The sequence below is a fragment of the Salvelinus sp. IW2-2015 genome, linkage group LG4q.2 (genome assembly GCF_002910315.2).
Source record: "Salvelinus sp. IW2-2015 linkage group LG4q.2, ASM291031v2, whole genome shotgun sequence".
Classification (NCBI taxonomy): domain Eukaryota; kingdom Metazoa; phylum Chordata; class Actinopteri; order Salmoniformes; family Salmonidae; genus Salvelinus; species Salvelinus sp. IW2-2015.
In genome coordinates, this window is record NC_036843.1 from 25,601,918 (window position 1) to 25,627,902 (window position 25,985).

The 25,985-nt window shown below is 40.8% G+C and overlaps 2 protein-coding genes, 1 long non-coding RNA gene and 1 other non-coding gene across 7 annotated transcripts in view; 2 read left to right on the forward strand and 2 right to left on the reverse strand.

Moving 5' to 3' along the window:
- The first annotated feature begins 228 nt into the window (after positions 1-228).
- On the forward strand, positions 229-7,555 carry LOC111963506 (microtubule-associated protein RP/EB family member 3). 4 transcript variants are annotated; one of them, XM_070443436.1, is made up of 7 exons: positions 229-377; positions 1,928-2,051; positions 3,975-4,120; positions 4,302-4,458; positions 6,189-6,331; positions 6,765-6,917; positions 7,333-7,555. In XM_070443436.1, the coding sequence occupies exons 2-7, from the start codon at positions 1,931-1,933 to the stop codon at positions 7,399-7,401; spliced, it is 789 nt and encodes a 262-aa protein (XP_070299537.1). In that variant the 5' UTR covers positions 229-377; positions 1,928-1,930; the 3' UTR covers positions 7,402-7,555. The 4 variants fall into 4 exon arrangements, with proteins under 4 accessions (XP_070299537.1, XP_023842759.1, XP_070299538.1 ...); XM_023986991.3 differs by having other exon boundaries at positions 229-370; XM_070443437.1 differs by lacking the exon at positions 229-377 and adding an exon at positions 969-1,247 and having other exon boundaries at positions 4,302-4,503.
- Positions 7,370-7,788, reverse strand: LOC139027688 (uncharacterized). The gene is made up of 3 exons (XR_011479809.1): positions 7,746-7,788; positions 7,472-7,565; positions 7,370-7,432 (listed from the first exon to the last, which is right to left on the reverse strand). It is a non-coding gene; the product is annotated as an uncharacterized lncRNA (long non-coding RNA).
- Positions 7,789-11,432: 3,644 nt separating this feature from the next.
- On the forward strand, positions 11,433-11,505 carry trnaa-agc (transfer RNA alanine (anticodon AGC)). Its single transcript has one exon. It is a non-coding gene; the product is annotated as a tRNA-Ala (tRNA).
- A 1,534-nt stretch (positions 11,506-13,039) lies between these two features.
- LOC111963071 (otoferlin-like) overlaps positions 13,040-25,985 on the reverse strand; it is a 52,453-nt gene continuing 39,507 nt past the window's right edge. Inside the window, exons 29-41 of the mRNA XM_070443306.1 lie at positions 24,830-24,939; positions 20,135-20,272; positions 18,702-18,839; positions 18,365-18,492; positions 17,939-18,109; positions 17,135-17,295; positions 16,672-16,814; positions 16,354-16,442; positions 15,084-15,182; positions 14,742-14,983; positions 14,315-14,493; positions 13,983-14,083; positions 13,040-13,451 (exon numbers count right to left, since the gene is read on the reverse strand). Coding sequence (XP_070299407.1) covers positions 13,271-13,451; positions 13,983-14,083; positions 14,315-14,493; positions 14,742-14,983; positions 15,084-15,182; positions 16,354-16,442; positions 16,672-16,814; positions 17,135-17,295; positions 17,939-18,109; positions 18,365-18,492; positions 18,702-18,839; positions 20,135-20,272; positions 24,830-24,939 — 1,880 coding nt within the window. The 3' untranslated portion in view covers positions 13,040-13,270. The remainder of the gene's footprint in view (positions 13,452-13,982; positions 14,084-14,314; positions 14,494-14,741; positions 14,984-15,083; positions 15,183-16,353; positions 16,443-16,671; positions 16,815-17,134; positions 17,296-17,938; positions 18,110-18,364; positions 18,493-18,701; positions 18,840-20,134; positions 20,273-24,829; positions 24,940-25,985) is intronic.

Genomic DNA, 25,985 nt, shown 5'->3' on the forward strand with positions numbered 1-25,985 from the left:
TGCATTTTATTATTTTGTACAAAGTGTGCAAAACAAGACATAGGGCTTATATAAGGTGTAGATACCCCCATCCGTCAGCAACACATCTGTTAAGATGCCTAAGCACATGGAGGCTAGTGAGTCTGCTCCCTATAACAGACCAACATCCCATTGATTTATTTACCATAGACGCGCCTCCAACGGCATGGAGTCTGGCGCATGCGCAATAAATGCCGGATTGTTGCAGACTGGGCGTCGGTAGCGGTGGGGGGTCGGCCCGTTACTAACCACTGCACCGCGCAGGAGCTCTGGCAACAACCACAACGGAGGATTGGAGCATAGCAATACTGCCAGCGAAATAACAACAGAGAAAGATAGCTGTCTGAATACAGTGAGTAGTAATGACTTTAGGTCTATAGCCAAAACACTGCATTTGCCGTTGCAAGTAAGACTTTTTGTAGGTGCATTTAGCGTTTCAGAAGAAAATAAAGGGTCTCTTGTCCATCCAGTGAGGATATTTCTCTTTACAGTGACAGTCCTCTGTCTCTGTGTGTGTGTCTATTCGGGGAGGCCTGCAGAGGGGGTCCGGGCGGACGTTTGGATAGCCTAGCAACTAACATTGCAGGGTTTTGTTTCTTTGCACCAAATGCAAATTGGACAAATGTATTGTTCTCTGGGTATGCAATAAATAGCACATTTCCGCGTTTAAAACCCAGGTAAATACATTTTGTGAACAATGTATTAGTGAGGTCGCGTACCATTCAAAGGCCTAGAATATAATAGGGTTTAGAGACGAGAATAAAATCGACTCCTCCTCGAACGATAGTCTGTTGTGTTTATGGTTGTAATTATTATTTAAAAAATGTACAATACAATAATGATTGTTGTATTATACACGCTGGTGTAAATTACCTTCTACACACAGCCCTCTATAAAACCGTTTACGGCAGGTGGACTACTTTCCATTATAGGCTATTACCTAATTGTGCAGCCGCGTGGGATTTGACAGATAGTGCTAGTCAATGCGAGCTCATGGGAGGGCTGGTGCACGTATTGTATCACGTATTGTATATCGCTATGTAATAATTTATGTTGAGGCTGAAAGCAAGGGCAGAAATAGTGAAAGAGGACTTTCTTCTCTGCTGGCACAGACTGATCATTCATAAGGCTTTACTTTGAATTTCATAGAAATGTGCACCATATTGGCGAAACTTTATTCACGCCACTCGATGCGTTGGCTGCTGCTTGTTCTTTTCGTTTCTACACAGGTGGTGATAATCAAATACATACTCCTCTGCACATTGCCACATATCCTGGGTCAAAACAATATTTCTGGTTGGTTATCAGTGCCAGACATCTCTGTAGTGATAATACGTGAGATTGCTGTTTCTGCATTTCAGATTTTGCTAGAAATGTAGCCTAGTAAATATTGTTTGTTGTTCCTAAAACAGCAGAAAGGCAGATTTACACTCAAACTAAATTGAGGGCCAGATGTGTCCTTCCTGTCTGTGCTGCTTCTTTCAAGCACTAGGACATTCTGTCTAATCTGAGAGGATTATTGTGACAACAGAAGATTGAAAATTAAAAATAAAAGACTCCTGCAACATCAAACTAGCCCGGAAAGTGTACTCTTATACTGTCAACTTTAGGCATAAGTTATATTTATATTCCTGTATTGTAGTGATAAAATCTTGCTGACAAATACATGTAGGCAGGCTTTGTAGACCATGTCATAGCCACTTTTGGAACAAAGCCCTATTTGATGATGTCCTGTGACGAACCCTCATCTTCATAATTATTCCTTGAATGTTGAACAATAGTCATTTYTTGTATTATTAACCACACAATTCATTTTATGTTTTGCAGCATTGCAAAACAGCTAGGAAGTGTGCTTAATTGCTGCCCAGTTTAACATCTTTACCATGTTTTTATTGTTCTCTGGGTGTAGAGGATGGCAGTGAATGTGCACGCTACGTCTGTGTCCTGTGACACCCTGAGCCGACATGACATGCTGGCCTGGCTCAACGACTCCCTGCACCTCACCTACACCAAGATAGAACAGCTCTGCTCGGGTATGTTCTTCTCCAGTCCTCTTGATGTCATTGATCACCTTTTTTTGGGGGGGTGGTTCCTTATACAGTGGGGCAAAAAGGTATTTAGTCAGCCACCAATTGTGCAAGTTCTCCCACTTAAAAAGATGAGAGAGGCCTGTAATTTTCATCATAGGTACACTTCAACTATGACAGACAAAATGAGGAACAAAAATCCAGAAAATCACATTGTAGGATTTTTAATGATTTTATTTGCAAATTATGGTGGAAAATAAGTATTTGGTCACCTACAAACAAGCAAGATTCTGGCCTCTCACAGACCTGTAATTTCTTCTTTAGAGGCTCCTCTGTCCTCCACTCGTTACCTGTATTAATGGCACCTGTTTGAACTTGTTATCAGTATAAAAAGACACCTGTCCACAACCTCAAACAGTCCACACTCCAAACTCCACTATGGCCAAGACCAAAGAGCTGTCAAAGGACACCAGAAACAAAATTGTAGACCTGCACCAGGCTGGGGAGACTGAATCTGCAATAGGTAAGCAGCTTGGTTTGAGAAATCAACTGTGGGAGCAATATTAGGAAATGGAAGACATGCAAGACCACTGATAATCTCCCTCGATCTGGGGCTCCACGCAAGATCTCACCCCGTGGGGTCAAAATGTTCACAAGAACGGTGAGCAAAAATCCCAGAACCAACGGGGGACCTAGTGAATGACCTGCAGAGAGCTGGGACCAAAGTAACAAAGCCTACCATCAGTAACACACTACGCCGCCAGGGACTCAAATCCTGCAGTGCCAGACTGTCTCCCTGCTTAAGCCAGTACATTGTCCAGGCCCGTCTGAAGTTTGCTAGAGAGCATTTGGATGATCCAGAAGAAGATTGGGAGAATTCATATGGTCAGGATAAACCAAATATAACTTTTGGTAAAAACTCAACTCGTCGTTTTGGAGGACAAAGAATGCTGAGTTGAATCAAAGACCACCATACCTACTGTGAAGCATGGGGTGAAACATCATGCATTTGGGGCTGTTTTTCTGCAAAAGGGACCAGGACGACTGATCCGTGTAAAGGAAAGATGAATGGGGGCCATGTATCGTGAGATTTTGAGTGAAAAGCCTCCTTCCATCAGAAAGGGCATTGAAAGATGACGTTGGCTGGGTCTTCAGCAATGACAATGACCCAAACACACCGCCCGGGCAAACGAAGGAGTGCTTCGTAAGAAGCATTTCAAGGTCCTGGAGTGGCCTAGCCAGTCTCCAAGATCTCAACCCATAGAAAATCTTGTGAGGAGTTTGAAAAGTCCGTGTTGCCACAGCAAACAGCCCCCAAAACATCACTGCTCTAGAGGAGATCTGCATGGAGGAATGGGCCAAAATACCAGCAACAGTGTGTGAAAACCTTGTGAAGACTTACAGAAACATTTGACCCTGTCATTGTCAACAAAGGGTATATAACAAAGTATTGAGGTAAAACTTTGGTTATTGACCAAATACTTTATTTCCACCATTATTTCATAAAATTCATTAAAAATCCTACAATGTGATTTTCTGGATTTTCTTTTCTCATTTTGTCTGTCATAGTTGAAGTGTACCTATGATGAAAATTACAGGCCTCATCTTTTTAAGTGGGAGAACTTGCACAATTGGTGGCTAACTAAATACTTTTTTGCCCCACTGTATATTAACCGGCTCAGGCAACATTGTTCCCTCATCTCATCTCCCAAATTAATGTAATGAATGGGTCCTTTCCCCATCCCAGTGGGAAAATCTGCTTCAAATGACGTCATTACACTGGTTGTAATTTGGTTATGATGACATCATTTCAACCAGTTTTGCCTGTCGGCATGGACCTCAACAAATCCTTTCAAATGATGAGTAATGAGATGATGTTTACATTGTGTTGTTTAATAGCAGTATGCCCTTTCCCCCCCTACCTTTCAGGGGCAGCGTACTGTCAGTTCATGGACATGCTGTTTCCAGGCTGTGTCCTTCTAAAGAAGGTCAAGTTCCAGGCCAAGCTGGAACACGAGTTCATACACAACTTCAAGGTTCTCCAGGCGGCCTTCAAGAGGATGGGCGTTGACAAAGTCAGGCTATTATCTATTTATCATCATCTGTTAAGCATTGTAAATCATTTATATACTAAAAGAAGTAGTGTCCCGAACAAATTGTGACTGCAGCCGTGTGAGGGCTTGCAGCTAGATTCTTCAGTGGAAAGATTGTCATCTCTCAAATAACGTTTTCTAACATGTATTCATATTCCTACAGATAATTCCCGTGGAGAAGCTGGTAAAAGGAAAGTTCCAGGATAACTTTGAGTTTGTGCAGTGGTTCAAGAAATTCTTTGACGCCAACTATGATGGGAAGGAGTACGACCCGCTACAGGCCAGACAGGGACAAGATGTGAACCCCGCCCCCAATCCAGGTGATCACTTTTCCCACAGACCAAAGAGAACTCATGGCCCTGCAGGTAACCCAACAGAATGGTTCTACCTCTTCTGAATGGGATTGTCTCGCTGATTGAGCTTTGGATGGCTCAAAACACTCACAGCGCTCTGCAAGTGTGTGTGTATGTGTGTCTCTGTGTGTGTGTGCTCTGCACGATTCACAGCATTTTAGAAACAGTCAAGGAAAGGTAGCTCTGTGAGTGACTGTCAAGAATTCTTGTGATCTCCACAGTACCTTTAGCAGACTTGATGAACACAAAGACATTATTTTCCAATCTATAAATATATTTTGTTCTAGTGATCCTTCATGTAGTGAATTGATAATTGTGCCACCCCTTTGGGACCCTTCGTACCTAGTGGTTATAGTGTTGGGCCAGTAACCGAAAGGTTGCTGGATTGAATCCCCGAGCTGACAAGGTAAAAATCTGTCGTTCTGTCCCTGAACAAGGCGGTTAACCCACTGTTCTCCGGTAGGCTGTCATTTTAAATAATAATTTGTTCTTAACTGACTTGCCTAGTTAAATAAAGGTAAAAAAAATGTGCCCTGCTATGTATAAAAGCAGTTTTTTTGTGCATTGTCTTTTGGCATTAAGGTTGAAAATCAATCATCATCGTTTCTCAAAATCCATAGTGTTGGTTACACCACAGGCAAAACATGATGGTATCCTTTCAACATGGTTCTCATTGGTTAAACCACAGGCAAAACATGATGGGTAATTGCTTTTCACATGGTTCTCATTGGTTTAACCAAAGGCAAAACATGATGGTATCCGTTTCAACATGGTTCTGCATTGGTTAAAACCACAGGCAAAACATGATGTGTGCTTTCAACATGGTTCTCATTGGTTACACACAGGCAAAACATGATGGTATGCTTTCAACATGGTTCTCATTGGTTAAACCACAGGCCAAACATGAATGTAATGCTTTCAACATGGTTCTCATTGGTTTACCAGCACAAGAAAAAGTATAGGCCATATCTTAGAGATATCAATACATATATAGTTAACCAACAGAGCCAAAACAATGAATGGTTATGCTTTCACATGGGTTCCTCATTGGTTACACCACAAGGCAAAACATGATGGTATGCTTTCAACATGGTTCTCATTGGTTACACCACAGGCAAAACATGATGGTATGCTTTCAACATGGTTCTCATTGAAATGCTGTAGTTGTATCCATAGCTTTGAATGCATGGGATGACAAACAATTAGTATTTGTTCAAGATGTTTACTAGTGTTTTGACTACTTTTAGTTTACTATTTGTTTAATAGTATTCTGTTTACATTTACTATGAATATGGCTGGGATTCACTCCAAGGCCCGTTATAGAGCAGTGCACTAGACATCTGACAATGCGCCTTTTAAAGGCATTTTCCCCCCTCCTACGTTTTCCGAGATCACTTTTACTGTAAATGACCTTTAAAAGCCTGCTCTATAAATCGCCTTGGTTTGAATCCTGGCCTAAATGTTAGAACAGTAAACCTGCACTGCAACACCTAGGGCCCAATTCAATCTGTATTGCAGAAGAGCCACAGTATAGCACGATGGAAATGTAAAGGTCATTTTCCGATTGAGCCGACACATGCAGCGTTTACCGTGAATCTCTGTGAACGCGGGAACATTGCCTTTAACTTTAGATTGTGCTATACCACGGTTCTGCGACACGGATTGAATCTAGCCCTGACACTATCTGATTATTCCAGGCCCCCAGAGGCACTCGCCCACGGTGCCCAAGATCCTACCCACGCCCCAGAGGGTGCTGAACACCACTGTGCATGTGCGGAAGGCCCCGGCCCTGGCGCGGAACGGGGGCACCGACGCGGAACTGTTGGAGCTAAATCAACAGGTAGAGTCCCAGGGAGGGTCAGGAGGCCTTTACATAGGTCAAGTAAACTAATGGGCCATATGACTGTAGTATTGACAGTATTCAATAAAAATTAACCTATATTCGTTTTGCCTCAGTTATCAGGTTTTATTTACTGCAAGTAGAGTTATGCTTAGCCCTGAGACTTGACCGTAGCCTACACCCACGTCTCGGGGCTAAGTCATGCTTTGGTCTGGAATGTGTGAGTGTAAGTTCACACTAGAGTTGGCATCCTAATTTCTTACTCAGTTGTCACGTAGACAATAAAGGATATATTTGGGGCATATTAGGAAACTAAATGTAAGTATAGTTTAAGTATAGTAAGTATGTTACTAACATAACACTACTCAGTGAGTACTACATTTACATTGTCATTCCCTGTGTGTTTGAAACAACCTGTTCTTCCCATGTGTAGTTGATGGAGCTGAAGTTAACAGTGGACGGACTAGAGAAGGAGAGAGATTTCTACTTCAGTAAGCTGAGAGACATTGAGCTGATCTGTCAGGAACACGAGAGTGACACCAACCCTCACCTCTCCAGGATCATGGACATTCTCTACGCCACAGAGGTACCTCTCACAACCACAGACATATGAATTCAATTTGTTCATATACTGTACATTGGTCAACACTGAAACTAAGGGCTTTTATTAAATCTGTATCGCTAAAACTTTACAGATTGCGTGATAGAAATGTCAAGGTAATTTCCTTTTGAGCCGAATTAAGCAGCGTTTACACGGGAAGATTGCCTTTAAATTTCAATCACGCTGTAAATCTGTACTTCCGCAATACGGATTGAACAGAGCCCTAAGTATAGAATAGCCAACTTTTTTAAAACTAGAGATAGCAATTGCAATTAGCTATCCTTAATTGTCTCTACCCCTCTCTCATGTATAAAATATGAACTCATATTATTATAAAGTATACAAGGGTTGTGAGTTATCATCAACATTCTCTGTAAATTTGATGATATCTGTATTTTAGGACGGCTTTGCTGCTCCAGATGATGACGAGATTGATGGACAGGCCCACTTGGACCAGGATGAATACTGAGTCTCTAATACCTTCTGTCTGCCACATCCCCCTCTCCCTCCTCTAATACCTTCTCTCCATCCACATCCACCTCTCCCTCCTCTAATACCTTCTGTCTGCCACATCCCCCTCTCCCTCCTCTAATACCTTCTGTCTGCCACATCCCCCTCTCCCTCCTCTAATACCTTCTCTCCATCCACTCCCCTCTCCCTCCTCTAATACTTCTGTCTGCCACATCCCCTCTCCCTCCTCTAATACTTCTGTCTGCACATCCACCTCTCCCTCCTCTAATAACCTTCTGTCGCCACATCCCCCTCTCCCTCCTCTAATACCTTCTGTCTGCACATCCCTCCCTACTCTAATACCTTCTGTCTGCCACATCCCCCTCTCCCTCCTCTAAATACTTCTGTTTCCTGCTCCCACATCCCCCTCTTCCCCTCTAATACCTTCTGTCTGCCACATCCACCCTCTTCCCTCCTCTAATACCTTCTCTCCATCTACCCATCCCTGCCTCTCCTCCTCTTAATACCTTCTGTCTGCCACATCCCCTCTCCCTCCTCTAATACGTCTCTGTCTGCCACATCCCCGCTCTCCCTCCTCATAATACCTTTCTTCGCCACATCCCGCCTCACCATCCTCTAAAATACTTTCTCTCTGCACATCCACCTCTCCCTGGCCTACTCTATACTTCTGTCTGCCACATCCACCTCTCCCTCCTCTAAACCCTTCTCTCCATACATATTCCTCTCTCTCTCTCCTGTCTCTCCTTCTCTCTCTCTCTCTCTCCCTCTCTCTCTCTCTCTTATTCTCCTCTCTTTGCCCCTCTCTTGTTCTTGTTTTCTAATCTCTTTTCCTCTCTTCCTCTCTTTTCATATGTATATATGTGTGTCTCCTCCTTCCCCCTCGGCTATGTACTGTACATACACCATTACATCTCAGTGTCATAAGCTACCCCTCCCTCCCCCCCAATGACACAGTAGCAGCAACAATAACAGAACATATCCTAGTCGTTCCAGCATGGTACATAGTATAACACAGAATAATGACCCAAACCAAGGTGATATTAATGGGGGTGTTAGGCCTGCACAATTCATTCAGAGTTGTAAATATGACAAAAAAGGAACGATTTTGAAATAAGGTAGATGTCTGAATGCATTTGTTTTGTTTGTCTTTTGGTTTGACTCGCGCTTTTTCTAAAAACTAATTTTGGTTCTATTCCGGAGCGTAGAAAGCACCTTGTGCATGTTACTGTATTACAGGTTACCACAAGAGTCCTAAAGTAGACTAACAAAATCACCTATGACAACAAATTATAATTCATTCGTTTTTACTTTCTTATTTATTGATTTGGATTTTAACTACTATCGGTACAATAATTGGTGCAAAATGTATGTAAATTAAACAATACTGTAACGTATGCTCATGGTAGTGAAAAGGCTTAAGCTTTTTATTTGAGTTGATGGCATGTAGTAACGTCAAGGGAAAATGCATTAAAGAAAGTGGTCCAGAAATAATAATTTAGGTATAGGATATGACCAATGCTCTTTGACTGTACTCATTCTGGATTAGCTGTATTTGAACATGAGAATGTCATAAATTAACAGGGAATGGGCGATATATTCATAAACTAATTTATGTGGAGATTTTATCTTCAATTAGAAGTGTCTGGGTACATGCCATGGTATTTATTATGTATAATAAGTTTTAAATTAATTTGGTATTAACAATACCTGAGTTATTACTATGTAAGCTGACTATGGCAGCAAATTGTTTTTTTAATTTAACTGTAAAAATGTGTTGTTTAAAAGAGCCTGAAAACAATGATTTACTTTAATTTGATCATATCACATTTCTGCTGCTAATTTTGCTGTGTTTCTACTTTTGGTTTGCTATGATATATTGCTCAGCTGTAATGAGTCGTCTTACTAATTTCATGTTGAGTTTAGAGAACGATGAAGTCAGGAGTTTGCGTCCCAAATCAAGTTTAAGTTTTGGTAGAGTGAAATACTTAACTTGTGTGCTGTATCCAACAGTGCAGTAATCAAACACTAAGAAATAAGAGAGGAAGCTATATACAGGGTCAGTGCTAATACCAAATGTACAATGTGCAGGGATACTTGAGTATTTGAGGTAGATATGTACATATACTGTAGGCAGGGAATAGGAGAAAGTGACTGGTAGCCGGATAAAGAATAAGAATATATCAAAAGTAGAGCCCTAAATAGGGAATAGTGTGCCGTTTGGGATGCACTGAGTTAGTTAGGGGTCTATGACCAGTTCAAAATGGTGCTGGTCATCATGAGCATCATAAGGAATAGAACTCCTTTGCCCTGTACTACTGCCTTTTCAATGCAAACCTACAGCCATCTGCAATAGAATCTGACCTGCATTCTCTCACGTGCTTTGACTGTCTGCATAACTCTCATCTCTTTGAGTTTTATTAAGTAAATAAACAAACGATTGTGAAATAAACTGTTATAATACTGTTGTTGATTTCTGTTTGGCTAAAATATTGTGGGCACAGAAAACCATGGAAAGAGCCCACTGGCCCTCCTATGGGCCCCACTCTCAATGGTAGGCCCTAATCTCTGTTAACGCAGAAGTAAAATCTTGCCTAATATGGTAAACTCGTTGCCTAATTTGGTCAGCTGGTCTATAAGTAGAATCAATGATGTATATAAACCCTGGATTGCTGATGCTCTTTATTGGCCAATGAGATGCTTTGAAGACACTGGTCAGCGATATGTGCACTCAGAAGGAGCAGTCCTCCATACGAATGAATGGAATTCTACAATATTTCAATTAAATGTTTCAAGGACAAAATTATGTGTATTTAAGTATTATTTGGTTGTAGTGGGGACAGTAGCATCCAAACTTTCAAAGAATTATACTTTAAATACATTTTTATATATGCTTAGCTCACATAATACAATGTAAAAGTATGCATTGAGGTGTTTATAATAGAATAAACGTGGCCAAAACATATGTTGACATTAATTAATGGATTTAGCTTCCACATTTTTTTTTTTTACAATGGTGAGGGAGTGCCAAGATGGAGGCGCGGTGGCTTGAGTCCAACAACTAAAGTTGATTAATGGATACTCCCAAGACTTCAGTGAGAAAATAATGTCAAAATGTAGCTAACGTGTAAACTGGATAGAACAACAGCTCAAAAACAGAGGAAGAAAGGCCCAACTCGGCAGAAAATCGGTCTCCCTCCAGCAGGTGGCGTATTTTCGTTGTTTCGCATACCAAGCAAGGAGTTTTTGTATGGAGGTCAATGAGTGTTGAATTTGGTCAACAAATACATTAATGGCTTATTTGCTAAAAATCTACTTATATTGGTCACATACACATGATTAGCAGATGTTATTGCGAGTGTAGTGTAATGCTTGTAAGGTTTATTTGATCGAATATAAGTTTCGTAACGCTTAAGTTGTTACGAGTGTACTGATATAAGTAAGATATCCATCAACTTTGAGAAAAAACGTATATCGGAGTTGTCTCGAAATGGTTATATGCATATTTATGTTATGAGGCTAGTAGCATAGCATCTCTCGCCATTGAATACAGGCGGTTGACGTCAACAACCCTCATCAAATATTCAAAACAGGATTACAATAGTGAGATTTATCCACCAATCCAAATAAAGGATAGGCGGGAGCTAGACAGTCCGTCGTGCTGCTTTGTGGACAACGATTCCCATTGTTAGGGCGAAGAGACATGCATCTTGTCAGTAAATCCATAATATTTTATATAAATAATTGCGCAGATTAGTAGGGCCAAAAAAAAGAGTGCGTTTCCATCCAAGGACTGTAAAGGGCAATATTGTTCCACACAAAGTGTTGCGGTGTTGAAAAAATGAATAGCATTGGTCTTCTATTATTTTCGTAGATCGATCAAGCAAAATACATGTAGAAAGAAAATGTATCTACAATTTCTGATATGAATGTCGAATCTTCATTCTACTCACTAACTACAATTTATGTGGTTCAAATTCAACACAACACTGACAAGGACTTGTATTTACACAGCCCGTGCGACTCTTATCCGGGGGATTAGCTCAAATGGTAGAGCGCTCGCTTAGCATGCGAGAGGTAGCGGGATCGATGCCCGCATCCTCCAAATATTTTCTAGAGAGAGCAAGTGAATGTAAAGCGCATTTATTATGAGTTTACTCTCTAACTTTAAATTAAAATACGTATTGTATCAATCTTTACGCTACATCAATCTTTAAAATCAACCTTTAGAACGGAAGGATTTTAAACCTATAAAACGTTTTCTTCAATAGGTCCATTATTTTGTTGGTTGTGGGACATACAATAACAATAAACAGTCAAATCGGAACAAAGTCCTTAATTCAATACTGAACAGCACTGTGTGCTCGATACTCAAGGCACACCAAATACACGTTCAATAAAATCACAGTAAGCTATACATATCTATGTGTAACAGATCTGGGTTCAAATACTACTTAAAATTGATCATATACTTTGAACTACTTTGTTCTAGACTGCCTAGAATACCAAATGGGTGGGTTTTCAGTTTTGCGACTATTCTAAGCCAGGCAACCCCATTCAAGACAAAGTATTTGAATTTTGAAATTATTTAGAATAGTATTTAAACCCAGGTCGGATGTGAAAGGCTGAAAACTAACTGCACCTCGATGTCGTAGACCTTCACAGACAAGAACCCCTCAGACACTCAGTCAAGTTTCAGCGTTGTACAACGTTTGCTTATCTAGATACACCAAACAATGCACTCCACTGATAAAAAACATGGAATACATAGTAGGCTATACATGTGTTTTGGGTAAAGGTGTCTGTGTGTTTTGGATAAAGGACACAACCTTCGCTCTTGACCATGTATCGAGGCATGCTGTATATGAAGAGGCCCAGGATGAGCACCAGCAGCAGGGCTACAACTAACTTGACCGTGAGCCAGAAGTACTGGTTGCAGATTAGGTTTTTGATGGCCTTGAAAGGCATAAGGAACCACAGGAAGGCTGTGTCTGGACTGCTGGAGGAAACAAATAAGGGTTGGTTGGTTAGACTGCAGTAAAGTTAATAATAAAATGGAAAAATAGCTTGTGGTACAGTAGGTTAAAATTCTTTGGACCTGCCATAAACATGTATGGTTGATTAATGATTATCTCATTATCATCTAATAATGATCATGACTAAATATGAGACATTTGGAGTCAGTTGAAATGTTGATCCATAATACTGATGCCTCATTTCTTGCTAAGATATTCTGAAAACAGATTGTATTGGATTCAGATGGATTGGATTCAGATGGATTGGATTCAGATGCATGGAGTGACAAAGAGAAACAGACTCAGTTATTGTTCTTATCACTTTATTCACAAAAAACAGATTATACGTAATATACTACATACTGCACACTGTTAAACAAAGACAATAGCAACAGCCACAGAAAAGTCAGTCAGTGCAAACCAAGACTAATACATGACTTCTAGCAAGAACAGAATCAGAACACCAAAACAAAACATTTTACTTTGTAGATCGAACTTTTTTGCAACCCCATAATATTAAAATGTTTACTACTGTATGTCCTTGAACAGGTATTTGAAAGGGAGATATATAAATATATATATATATATATATATATATATATATATATATATATATATATATATATATATATATATAATAAATCAGATTTATTGTATTATTTATTTATACTTGGACATGGTTTTGGTACCTTTTTTTAACGATACATGGTGTGTGTACGATTGTCTTGTCAAATGGCAAACACATTACAGGGACTCCATTAGAAGAGGGGATGCTTGTTACTGAAACAAGTCGTTGAATACATTATTGAGTTTGGAAGTTGTTGAGTAACTATCCCTTTTAAGATTTTCCACTTCTCAAGCCCCCATTAGCTTCTTGACCATGTATCCAGGCATGCTGTATATGAAGAGGCCCAGGATGAGCACCAGCAGCAGGGCTACAACTAACTTGACCGTGAGCCAGAAGTACTGGTTGCAGATGAGGTTTTTGATGGCCTTGAAAGGCATAAGGAACCACAGGAAGGCTGTGTCTGGACGGCTGGGAGAGAGAGACAGGGTTGGTTGGTTAGACTGCGCTAATGCCTTATAAGGACATCAAACAGAGACACAGAGGATTACCAAATATGACTTTAAGATACAGGTCCGGTTTGCTCTAAATATAAACAAACCCATAAAAATGATGGCATAAAGAAAGGTTATTTTAGTAACTGGACTGCTGATGCTCTGTATTGGCCAGTATGATCATCCCTGTTCAAATTCAGTACTTAGTCAAAGCAATTTAATTTTCATTCATTTCAATTTYAAGACCCTTTCTCTCTTCCATAATTGTTCTGTTTTATAATCAAATGGACCTTTACATTAGGGTGCGTTCTGACGAGGGTGCGTTCCGCCTGCATGGTAGAGCTTTGTTTAAGTGCAACCTGTTTTAGCGCAAAAAAACTCATGCTCCTGTCCCTTCCCCACTCCTGTCCCTTCCCCACTTCAACCTTCCTCGTTGAAATACATTGAGTTGGCACCAACATTTGACACTGTATTTGTTAGCTTAGTGGTAGGTTAATGGTGCTCTTACTTGGGTTTCTCCAGGGGTTCAGGTTCGTTGCGTCCTTCACCTACTGGGTTCTTCTCAGCCTCCTCTGCAGTCATCAGCTGCAGCTCTGCTTCCACTTTCCCCTGCAAAGACACAAACAACATCACTACCAAACACTGGGGTTCATACAGTATACAAAGGAGTGATTCTTTATCTTTTGACTGATCTGTTACATTTCCAAACTGACCTCTGTTCAGTCTTTAACTCAGCTAGTTTCTTCACAATGTAACTCAATTGTCACGCTTTGTTTAATCAAAGACACCATTGTGTCAAGTGTATAGTTTACTGTGTTTAATCCTGTCCACACTACATACAGTGAGTTCAAACTCGTCATTCTCATCTCTGGCCAGGAAGGGCCACCAGCCCTTGATCCTCCTCTGTTTGAAGATGGACACCATGGGAATATCCTGTTCGTTCAGCACCATGTTGATGGAGCACTGCTTGGCTGTCTTCGCTCCACGAGGGAAACGGTTCAGATCCAGCTCAATGGCACCTAGGAATAGACAAAAATATCATGCATATTTATTCGATATGCATAAAGGTTTCTCAGCTGTTGTTGTTGTTGTTATGTTGATGTTGTTGTTATGACTGCCACAACAGGACTTTCCATGTCCCCGAATACAAATTCAATATAAAAAAGTAGCCCTAGTCTGAAATGTTAAATTCACAGAAGGACCAACATTTACAGCTCAGAAAATCATTATGGTGAATGTTTAGTAGAGGAAAATTAAATCACTCCACCTAAGAAGTCATCTGCAGAGAAGTGATCAGCATCCCAGACTTGTAGGTTGAGACGAGCAGGGATCTTATACTCAGTCTCGTCCCAGGCGAACATAGACTCCTTCTTAGAGATGACGATCTTCTCCTCAGCCTGTAGGTAGTCAAAGGGGTAGATGAAGCGCCAGTTGAAGAGACCCTCCCCTGTCAGGGAGTGGTAGTGGACGTCTGTGTCCTGCTTGTCCTCCTGCTGACCCTTCAGCCAGCTGTTGAGTGAAATGAAGAAGAAGAAGAAATGGTTTTAATATTTAGTACACCTCCAGAAGTTAGAAAAACATAGATACTTTCAAAGGAAACATTATTTACCCCCGCACGAAGATATCACTGGACTTTTCTCCAGTGAAGATGTCATCATCCTCCAGAATGACCTCGTCTGTGTTCCAGATAATCACCCTCAGTTCAAACCTGCCCGACGACCAAACACCTCAGTGTCACATCAGTAACATTTTGGTTGCATTTTGTGTTTTCAAAATCTCTGTTATGTGATATATCTTATCATATAAAATTGTGAATTTACTGATATATATACAGTACCAGTCAAAAGTATGTACACACCTACTCATTCAAGGGTTTTTCTTTATTCTGACTATTTTCTACATTGTAGAATAATAGTGAAGACATCAAAACTATGAAATAACACATATGGAATCATGTAGTAACCAAAAAAGTGTTAAACAAATCAAAATATATTTTATATTTAGATTTTTCAAAGTAGCCACCCTTTTCCTTGATGACAGATTTGCACACTCTTGGCATTCGATCCATGGAGGCAAAAAGGACAATGTCGGAGTTTAATTCAATAAGAGAAAAGCTGCGAAATGGAGAGTTGAAAATAAGGAGAAGGGAGGGCCAGAACAGTAGACTAAAGTTGAAGAAAGATTTGGTGAAGTGGTAAAAGAGGATGATAGCAGTGCGGCTGTGTTATGTGTGATGATTGAAAGGCGCTATACAAAATCTCTATGAGGTGCTATCTTTATCATCATCATAAAAGCTGATAGTATTTCAACCACATAAAATACGCATCCAAGCTGAAATGAAATCATATCAGAAACATTTTGGGTCATTTTCACAACTTTCCTTACAACCAGTCAAACTGATGTGTTTTATTTCTTCTCCCCGGTCCCTAGACGTTTTTGATCCACGAACTATATTGAAACATTCATTCTAGAGATTTATGACATTATTGTGGTGAGCAAGGGTTTACTTAGTCTTCCAGGGAAACGCATTTATTTTATTTAACTAAGCAAGCCAGTTAAGAACAACTTCTTATTTACAATGACGGCCTAGGAACAGTGGGTTAAGCCCACAGTGCATTTTTATGTTAGAGTGTTGGGGTCGGGTGAGGGCCTCAGATTTTCACTTCATCACATATAGTTGGGCGTTGCGGATGGGTTATTAGCAGTTGCGGGTGGGTGCGGGTGAACAAACAGCTGACCCTCGCCCCACTAATATACAGTGTATTACTGATATCTAACCCTGCCGACAATGCACATTCCTCATAACTTTTATTTCACTTTTCAAATTCTCTTACTAAATGTTTTTTTTTTAAAGCACATTACATTGTATTAGAACATACTTCTTTGGTTTTCTGGGTGCGATATCAATGGCCGGTCCAGGTGCAGGCATATCCTTGGGGAACATGTCCACCCACATCTCAATCCTCCCCTACACAAAGAGAAACACACAGATAAACATGGGGTGAGATACAATTCAAATACACAGCAATCAAACCTAATCAATCAGGCCTACATTCACATGGCAAATGTGTCATCTTTACTTTACTGTACTTTATATTTGCTTTACTACCTTCACCAGGTGGATCATTTGAAACACTGAAGCAGGCACTTGAACATTTAGCAAGCACCGGCTTAAAGGCAACCTTGTTCTACAGTACCTGTTCGATGCCAGGCTTGTCAGGGTTGAGGAGTGGCCTGGTCTCCACATGTTCTGGGATGAGTTTACAGCCCACCCTGGGGATATCCTCCCAGTGCTTCAGCGCCGTCAGCGCCAGGTGCTCATCTGTCTGCTTCTTCAGACCTAAGGAACATCACCAGAGCAACCCAGACAGACAGTACAGCAGTAGTTGTCAACCTGGGGTACTAGACAAGTCGAGTACTACCTAGCCTACCCACAGGGAACGCTCATAAGAACATAAACCTATATGATCAAATCAAATCAAATTTATTTATATAGCCCTTCTTACATCAGCTGATATCTGATATATGATATATGATCAGTTGTACATGACAGGGTACTTCAGCCAGGCAGAGAAAAATATGATTGGGTGTACAGTAACCAACAGGTGAGGGTAGAAAAGCATTTCAGGTAATGTTGTTGTGTTGTACTCTATACAGTACCATTTTCATCTTCGATCTCGGTTGGGCCCATGAAGATCCTGTTGGCCACCTTGACCCGTCCTCCAGGGCCATAGTGGGGCCCGTCCAGCTTGCCCTCTTTACACAGCTTGGCCAGGATCTGGGTTGGCTTCAGGGGGTCCCGCCACACATTGTAGCCATGGCTACAGGGACAAAAAAAATAAAGATGGAGACAAACAAATTTTATGCAGTTCTAAGATACTGGGTATTTATTTATGTATGGTTTATTTATCTAGGTCAGTCCTGAATTGGATCATGTACAGGATCCTGTGTTGTACGTATATTTATAGGCAAGAGAGAGGGTTCACCTAAATGGATGCGATGCCACATTTTGCTCTGTGCTTGCTGTAATAGTTCTTAAATGGCATATTTGGATGCGATGCCACATTTTGCTCTGTGCTTGCTGTAATAGTTGTCTGGCTACCCAGACTCCTTGCTCTGCCCAAACGCTACGCCACGACCACATTAGTTTCTTCCCCGCAATGAGTCTGGATCTGAGTACCTCACCGACCCTTCACCGATGCAAACACATTTGGGGCCGTGTGATTGTGCCAGAGCCAGAACACAGGTGTGTGAAGTGGCTGTTTGAGAATTCGTCATTGGCTTTGATACTCTGATTGGTTAGAGACGATCCAATCACTGATGACTTTGTTTTGTAAAACGCCCCTCGTGCCCCTCGTCACCACAAATGACTTCAACGATGTCAGTGTCAGACTAAAGTATGTAGCGAACGACAGAGCAGCGGAAGAATTTAGTGAGTCGTCAGCCTACTGTAATAGTACTTACACGGCATATTTGGATGGGAGGCCACATATGGCTCTGTGCTTGCTGTAGTAACGGTTCTCCAGATCCAGTTTAGTCTCCCCAATCAGGTCGTCAGTGCCCACTAAGTCCCAGTCATAGACGGACACTGTTAGTGTAGAGTCCATGGGAAATGTGGCTTCGATGTCAAAAGATCTGATGGGTTCAAAATAAATGAAATTTTTTAAGTCTTTGGTCATAACTTATGGTTATTATTTCCAACATGTTTACACTTTAAATGCGCAAGCTATAACTATACAAGCTATAACTATACAAGCTATAACTATACAAGCAGTGCCATTCTTCAGAGTAAATTACTTGGCTAGCTCGTATGCTATTAAGACTTCATTAATTCATCATGAATGTTAGCGGAAATGGACGAAATATTGCATTGAGAGTTTCTCCACTTACTTGCCAAAGATAGGGTTGAGTTGCTTGGAGAGGTAGTTCTCTTTGTCTTTGATGTCTGATTTTCCTAGTTTGATGGCGATGTACGGATCAGCTTTTCCATTGATATCCGCTGGATGCAGATCAGTTGCCTTTAGAAATGTTTTATTTGGTTTTATTTGACAATCAAGACATTACATGTTAATAATCACAGGATAGTCTAATGTCTGTAGCTTCCCAGATTAATTCGGAAATTTAGGATTGTAAGTAGTACTTAGTACAGTGTAGTGTAGTGAAGTGTAGACAGTGAAGTGTAGTGTAGTGTTGTGCAGTGTAGTGTAGTTTTGTGTTGTGTACCGACCCTGATGATATAGACTCGGACTACAACGTTGATTGGGTCGTTGGTTGGAATGTTCTGGAACATGCCCATGTTGGAGTCGAAGCCCATCTCCCTCTGCATCTCATCTGACACTGGCACTTTGTACATGCACAGAGAACCCTGAAACACAAACAGATACACACAGAGTTATTACAATCACATCTAATCCAACACCTTGTACATGCACAGAGAACCCTGAAACACAAACAGATACACACAGAGTTAATACAATCACATCTAATCCAACACCTGTGTACATGCACAGAGAACCCTGAAACACAAACAGATACACACAGAGTTAATACAATCACATCTAATCCAACACCTTGTACATGCACAGGAACCCTAAACACAAACAGATACACACAGAGTTAATACAATCACATCTAATCCAAACGCCTTGTTACATGCACAGGAACCCTAAACAAACAAAACAGATACACACCAGAGTTATAAAAATCACATCTAATCCAACACCTTGTACATGCACAGACAGCCCTGAAACACAAACAGATACACACAGAGTTAATACAATCACATCTAATCCAACGCCTTGTACATGCACAGACAGCCTTGAAACACAAACAGACATGCACAATTGTGTTAGATTCTGGAAAGGGGGAGATACATTCAATTGAAATAGAGAGCCACAGTGGAGGTGTCATAATACCCATAAAACCTAGCGGTCAAACAGGGAAATGGTTCCAATCGTTTTTTCACCATTCATTTTTCCCATAAGGGATTTTAGAAACCCTTAAACTAAGGGCTTACCCTTTGCATGCAACTCTGTTATTTCATGTCACATCACTATATTAGGATTGGGTGGGGTGTGGTATTCAACAAAATAATGGACTCCGTATGCTCAGTATAGTTTCTTCCTAACCTGGTCCCAGACATTTGTATGCTGTATAGACAACTCCTATAGACAACTCCAATAGACAACTCCAATAGACAACTCCAATAGACAACTCCTATAGACAACTCCTATAGACAACTCCAATAGACAACTCCAATAGACAACTCCTATAGACAACTCCAATAGACAACTCCTATAGACAACTCCTATAGACAACTCCTATAGACAACTCCAATAGACAACTCCAATAGACAACTCCTATAGCCATTGAACAACTAAGATCTGATACCAGTCTACTTCCTTCTCTCTTCCGTCGCTGACAAAGAAGAAGGTAAGAAGAAGGTAAGAAGAAGGTAAGGAGAAGGTAAGAAGAAGGTAAGAAGAAGGTAAGGAGAAGGTAAGGAGAAGGTAAGGAGAAGGTAAGAAGAAGGTAAGGAGAAGGTAAGAAGAAGGTAAGAAGAAGGTAAGAAGAAGGTAAGGAGAAGGTAAGRAGAAGGTAAGAAGAAGGTAAGAAGAAGGTAAGGAGAAGGTAAGGCCCTCTGTGTGAAAGGGGTTTTACTTTGAATTTGCCAATAATCCTGTCTTCATCCGCCATGTTCTGGTCGTCGTCGTCTCCGGCCTTCCCTCTGAACAGGTTGAAGGTGTGAAGCCAGTCTTCAAAGTTATCAAACTCCTTCTCCAACTCCTTGGGGTACACCTAATGAGGAAGTACAAAAACAGACTATAAAGTATTTGCCCAGACTTCTGTTTTGAACAGCCTGAATTTAAAATTGGTTAAATTGAGATTCTGTGTCACTGATCTACACACAATACCCCATCATGTCACAGTGTAATTTTGTTTGTAGAACATCTTTGAAATTAATTAAAAAAATTAAAGCTGAAATGTATTCAAACCCTTTTGTTATGGCAAGCCAAAATAAGTTCAGGAGTAAAAATGTGCTTAACAAGTCACATAATAAGTTGCATGGAGTCATTCGGTGTTCAATACTTCTTAATGACTACTCCATCTCTGTATCCCGCACATACAATTATCTGTAGGGTCCCTCAATCGAGCAGTGTATTTCAGGCAATGATTCAACCACRAAGACCAGTAATGTTTTTCAATGTCTCGCAAAAAAGGGAACCAATTGGCAGATGTGTAAGAATAAAAAAATCAGATGCTGAATATCCCTTTGAGCATGGTGAAGTTATTAATTACACTTTGGATGGTGTATCAATACACCCAATCCCTACAAAGATACATGTGTCCTTCCTAACTCAGTTGCCAGAGAGGAAGGAAACCGCTCAGGGATTTCACCATGAGGCCAAAACAGTTACAGTTTAATGGTTGTGATATGAGAAAACTGAGGCTGTATCAACAATACTGTAGTCACTCCACAATACTAACCTACATTACAGAGTAAAAGAAGGAAGCTTGTACAGAATAAAAATATTCCAAAACATGAATCCTGTTTGCAACAAGGCACTTAAGTACTACTGCAAAAATGTGGCAAAGAAATTAACTTTTTGTCCTGAATACAATGCGTTATACAGTATGTTTGGGGCAAATCCAACACAACAAAACAACCCTTCATATTTTCAAGCATGGTGGTGGGTGCATTAAATTATGGGTATGCTTGTCATCGGTAAGGACTATGGAGGTTTTTTTGATGATAAAAAGAAACAGACTATAGCTACAAGCACAGGCAAAATCCTAGAAGAAAACCTGGTTCGGTCTGCTTTCCAACAGACACTGGTAGACATATTCACCTTTCAGCAGAAAGCACAAGGCCAAATCTACACTGGAGTTGCTTACGAACACAACATTGAATGTTCCTGAGTGGCCTAGTTACAGTTGTGACTTAAATCGTCTTGAAAATCTATGGCAAGACTTGAAAATGGCTGTCTAGCAACGTGTATATACAGTATGTATACATGTGTGTATGTATGTATATACACTGAGTATGCCAACCATTAGGAACACCTTTTTAATATTGAGTTGCATCCCCTCCCTTATACCCTCAGAACAGCCTTAATTCATCGGGGCATGGAATCTAGGTGTCAAAAGAGTTAAACAGGAATGCTGGCCCATGTTGATTCCAATGCTTCCCACAGTTGTTTCAAGTTGGCTGGATGTCCTTTGGGCATTCTTGATACACACAGGAAACTGTTGAGCGTGAAAAACTCAGCAGGTTTGCAGTTCTTGACACAAACCGGTGCGCCTGGCACCTACTACCATACCTTGATCAAAGGCACTTACATTTTGTGTCTTGACCATTCACCCTCTGAATGCCACACATGCACAATCCATGTCTCAATTGTCTCAAGGCTTAAACATCCTTCTTTCACCTGTCTCCACCACTTCATCTACACTGACTGAAGTGACATCAATAAGGGACATCAATAAGGGATCATAGCTTTCACCTGGATTCACCTGGATTCACCTAGATTCACCTGGTCAGTCTATGTCATGGAAAGAGCAGGTGTTCTTAATGTTTTATATACTCAGTGTGTGTACAGTACATTCGGAAAGTATTCAGACCCCATTCACTTTCCAAATCATGTCCAGTCAATTGAATTTACCACAGATGGACTCCAATCAAGTTGTAGAAACATCTCATGGATGATCAATGGAAACAGGATGCACCTGAGCCCTGCACTGCCAGCAGCATACCACCCTGCATACCACTGCTGGCTTGCTTCTGAAGCTAAGCAGGGTTGGTCCTGGTCAGTCCCTGGATGGGAGACCAGATGCTGCTGGAAGTGGTGTTGGAGGGCCAGTAGGAGGCACTCTTTCCTCTGGTCTAAACAAAGATCCCAATGCCCCAGGGCAGTGATTGGGGACACTGCTCTGTGTAGGGTGCCGTCTTTCGGATGGGACGTTAAACGGGTGTCCTGACTCTCTGAGGTCATTACATATCCCATGGCACTTATCGTAAGAGTAGGGGTGTTAACCCCGGTGTCCTGGCTAAATTCCCAATCTGCCCCTCAAACCATCACGGTCACCTAATAATCCCCAGTTTACAATTGGCTCATTCATCCCCCTCCTGTCCCCTGTAACTATTCCCCAGGTCGTTGCTGCAAATGAGAACGTGTTCTCAGTCAACTTACCTGATAAATKAAAAATTWAAAAATTWAAATGTCGAGTCCCATAGCAAAGGGTCTGAATACCTCGGTCAATAAGGTATTTCTGTTTTTTATTTTTAATACATTTGCAGAGATTTCTAAAAACCTGTTTTAGCTTTGTCATTATGGGGTATTGTGTGTAGATTGACGAGGATATATATATTTTTAATCCATTTTAGAACAAGGCTGTAACGTAACAAAATGTGGAAAAAGTGAAGGGGTAAGAATACTTTCCGAATGCATACATACATACATACATACATACATACATACATACATACATACATACATACATACATACATACATACATACTAGAGCTGGCCGTCCGGCCAAACTGAGCAATCGGGGGAGAAGGGCCTTGGTCAGGGAGGTGACCAAGAACCCGATGGTCACTCTGACAGAGCATCCAGAGTTCCTCTGTGGAGATGGGAAAACCTTCCAGAAGGACAACCATCTCTGCAGCACTCCACCAATCAGGCCTTTGTGGTAGACCAGATGGAAGCCACTCCTCAGTAAAAGACACATGACAGCCTGCTTGGAGTTTGCCACAAGGCACCTAAATGACTCTCAGGCCATGASTAACAAGATTCTCTGGTCTGATGAAACCAAGATTGACCTTTGTGGCCTGAATGCCAAGCGTCACGTCTGGCGGAAACCGGGCACCATGGTGTTGGCAGCATCATGCTGTGGGGATGTTTTTCAGCGGCAGGGACTGGGAGACTAGTCAGCATCGAGGGAAAGATGAACGGAGCCAAAGAATAAATAATATATATATATATATATATTATATATATATAATATAAATATAACATAATCAACAATCAATTGACAGAGCTTGAAGAATTTGAAAAGAATAATGGGCAAATATTGTAATTGAGGTGTGCGAAGCTCTTAGACTTACTCCCAAAAGACTCACAGCAGTAATCACTGCCAAAGTGTTTCTATAAAGTATTGCCCAGGGGTGTTGAGGGTTTTATAAAGGTTTTTTGACATGCTTAACTAACTATAAGCTAGTAGGGCTTCTTATGTGTTAAGGTTTGAATTGCTGACTCTTGTGAACCTGCATTTTCCATTGTTCTCACTCTTACCAGTGCTCAGGGCCTAACCATGAATATCAGCCTGAAATGTGTGTGTGTTAAAGATAGCGCTGTACTGTATGAAATATGTGTGTGTATGAAACAAATGTATCAGTAGTGTGAAGCTGTACTGTGTGGCCGAGACTGTGCTAATCTTAGAGAGACACAGGAGGGGGGTGAATCAGGAGACTGCTGACCAGACAATAACAGATAAACTATACACACGAAAAACATATGTGAGGTTCTGAGTCATGCACTATAACCCAATACTATAACAAACATGATTGAATATTAGCAACTGTATGATATGTGATACTGTTGGTCTGGGCGCCTGGGTGTCTGTGTGTGTGTGCCGAAAGTAACAGTTAGCTCAGATAAGAAGCTGGGAAGCTGTAGTTAGCCTTGAGCGAGAACAGTGGACATTGTATAACAGSTGTGAATAGCTCAGACAATATTACAGAGCTGTCTGACCTCAGTCTCTGGGGTGAAGGAGCGTAATCTACACAGCAACATCGACGGGACAACAGAGAGCGCAAAGGGGCTAGGACTAGCTTATGTGCCAACATCAACGATAGGCTGGGTGAGTCTAAACCACGCCCAGTCTCTACTCTGACAGGCCGGCTCGGAAGTGGGAACTATCTCTGTCATGAGTATTTATTATAATGTTTTTGTCAGTAACAAGTGTCTTCTCTGTTTCCACCCTGCGGGGTAGGGCAGTGGACCCGTATATACGAAAAATGCATTTGCCATTTATTAACTTTTGAATTAAACAATTATTTTAATCAAGTTCAGGTGTCCTATTGTTCCTATCTCAGTTGAACTTACGCAGCCCTAACAGTGTGAATACTCATGTAAATGAGATATTTCTGCATTTCATTTTCTATAAATTTGTTAATTTTTAACTGTCATTATGGGGTATTGTGTGTAGACGGGTGAGATTATATATATTTTTAATCCATTTAGAATTCAGGCTGTTACACAACAAAATGTGGAGTAAGTCAAGGGGTATGAATAGTTTCTGAAGGCACTGTAATCAGTTTTGCTCGCTGGGTGGTATTGAGTAGCCACATACCTGCAGCTCATTGAGTTTGTGCTTCTTCTTCTCTGGCATGTCTCCAGGCCTCCTCTTGTCCTTTCCTTTTCCTTTCTTTCCTTTGACAGGAGGGTCATCAGGTTTGATCTCTGAGTATAGGTTAGGGAACAAGGGGTGAGGGGTGAAAGTGGTAAAAACAATATGAATATGAACAGTCAGTGAACAGCCCCATCAATATCCAGGAGATTTGCAATTCTGTTATTTCATGTCACAACAATATAACAGTTAACACCCAATTTTATTTTATTTAAAGAATTGCTTGATCTAATAAAGTATACGTAGTCGCTTTCCCATTGTATTCTTGTTTTGTAAATGTAAATGTAAAGTCCCCRTAGTTTTATTTYTCTGCCTGTGACCTACCGTTATTGATAAACAACGTTTTCACCAAACAGCAAACATCTTACAAGGTAAGCTTCGATTTGGTCTKTGTTTGAGTTATAACGACACAGGGGGTATCAAATTAATCCTTAGGTTGGTAGGAACAAATCTAGCCTATTGCCATGTTAWCTGATGACTTAATGGCAACATCGAATGTCCACGGAGTGACTATATCTTTGCGCATCACAAATATGACGTTGCCTGCTTACGCGCCGTAGGCATCCATTACACAGGGGATTGGCTACTATGGCACCTTGACAGTACTGTAGCCAATGAGGTAAGCTTTCCAGAGATATGCACTTGACCTGGGTGGGACAAAGCAAGGCCTAGAACCTTTTATGTGTAATGTGAACTATTGCTACCTGGCTCAGAGACGGAACGCACCGAGCACGCTACATTACATTGTAAACAGATTTCATTGATTTAATTGAATCGCTTTAGCATAAAAGACGGCTTCTCAAGGGGGGAGGTAAAAACTAAGAATATCGAACAGGAACCTAAAAAGAGGATTTCCGACTCGTCCAACAAAGATTGCTTTCTAGAAGGATTGGATCCACTTTTAGATCTGTAAGTAAATTATTTTCATGACTTTATATAGCTAATTTACTATATGTATTTAGTTTTTTACAAGTTGTCTACTTTTTGTGCTTTGGATTTAGTTTACATTGGCCCGTGTAACAAGTAATTACAATGTTATATAATTACAAAGTAGTTATTGTCTGTTTCATATTAGTTCTAAGTTTCATCCTTGTAACAT

What these genes read in the sequence shown, in the direction of transcription:
- LOC111963506 (XM_070443437.1), top strand. Translation starts at nt 1,170, where the DNA reads ATGTGCACCATATTGGCGAAACTTTATTCACGCCACTCGATGCGTTGG. An exon ending in TTCTTTTCGTTTCTACACAG is followed by an intron (nt 1,248 to 1,927) that starts GTGGTGATAATC and finishes CTCTGGGTGTAG; the next exon opens with AGGATGGCAGTGAATGTGCA. An exon ending in TGTTGGAGCTAAATCAACAG is followed by an intron (nt 6,332 to 6,764) that starts GTAGAGTCCCAG and finishes TCCCATGTGTAG; the next exon opens with TTGATGGAGCTGAAGTTAAC.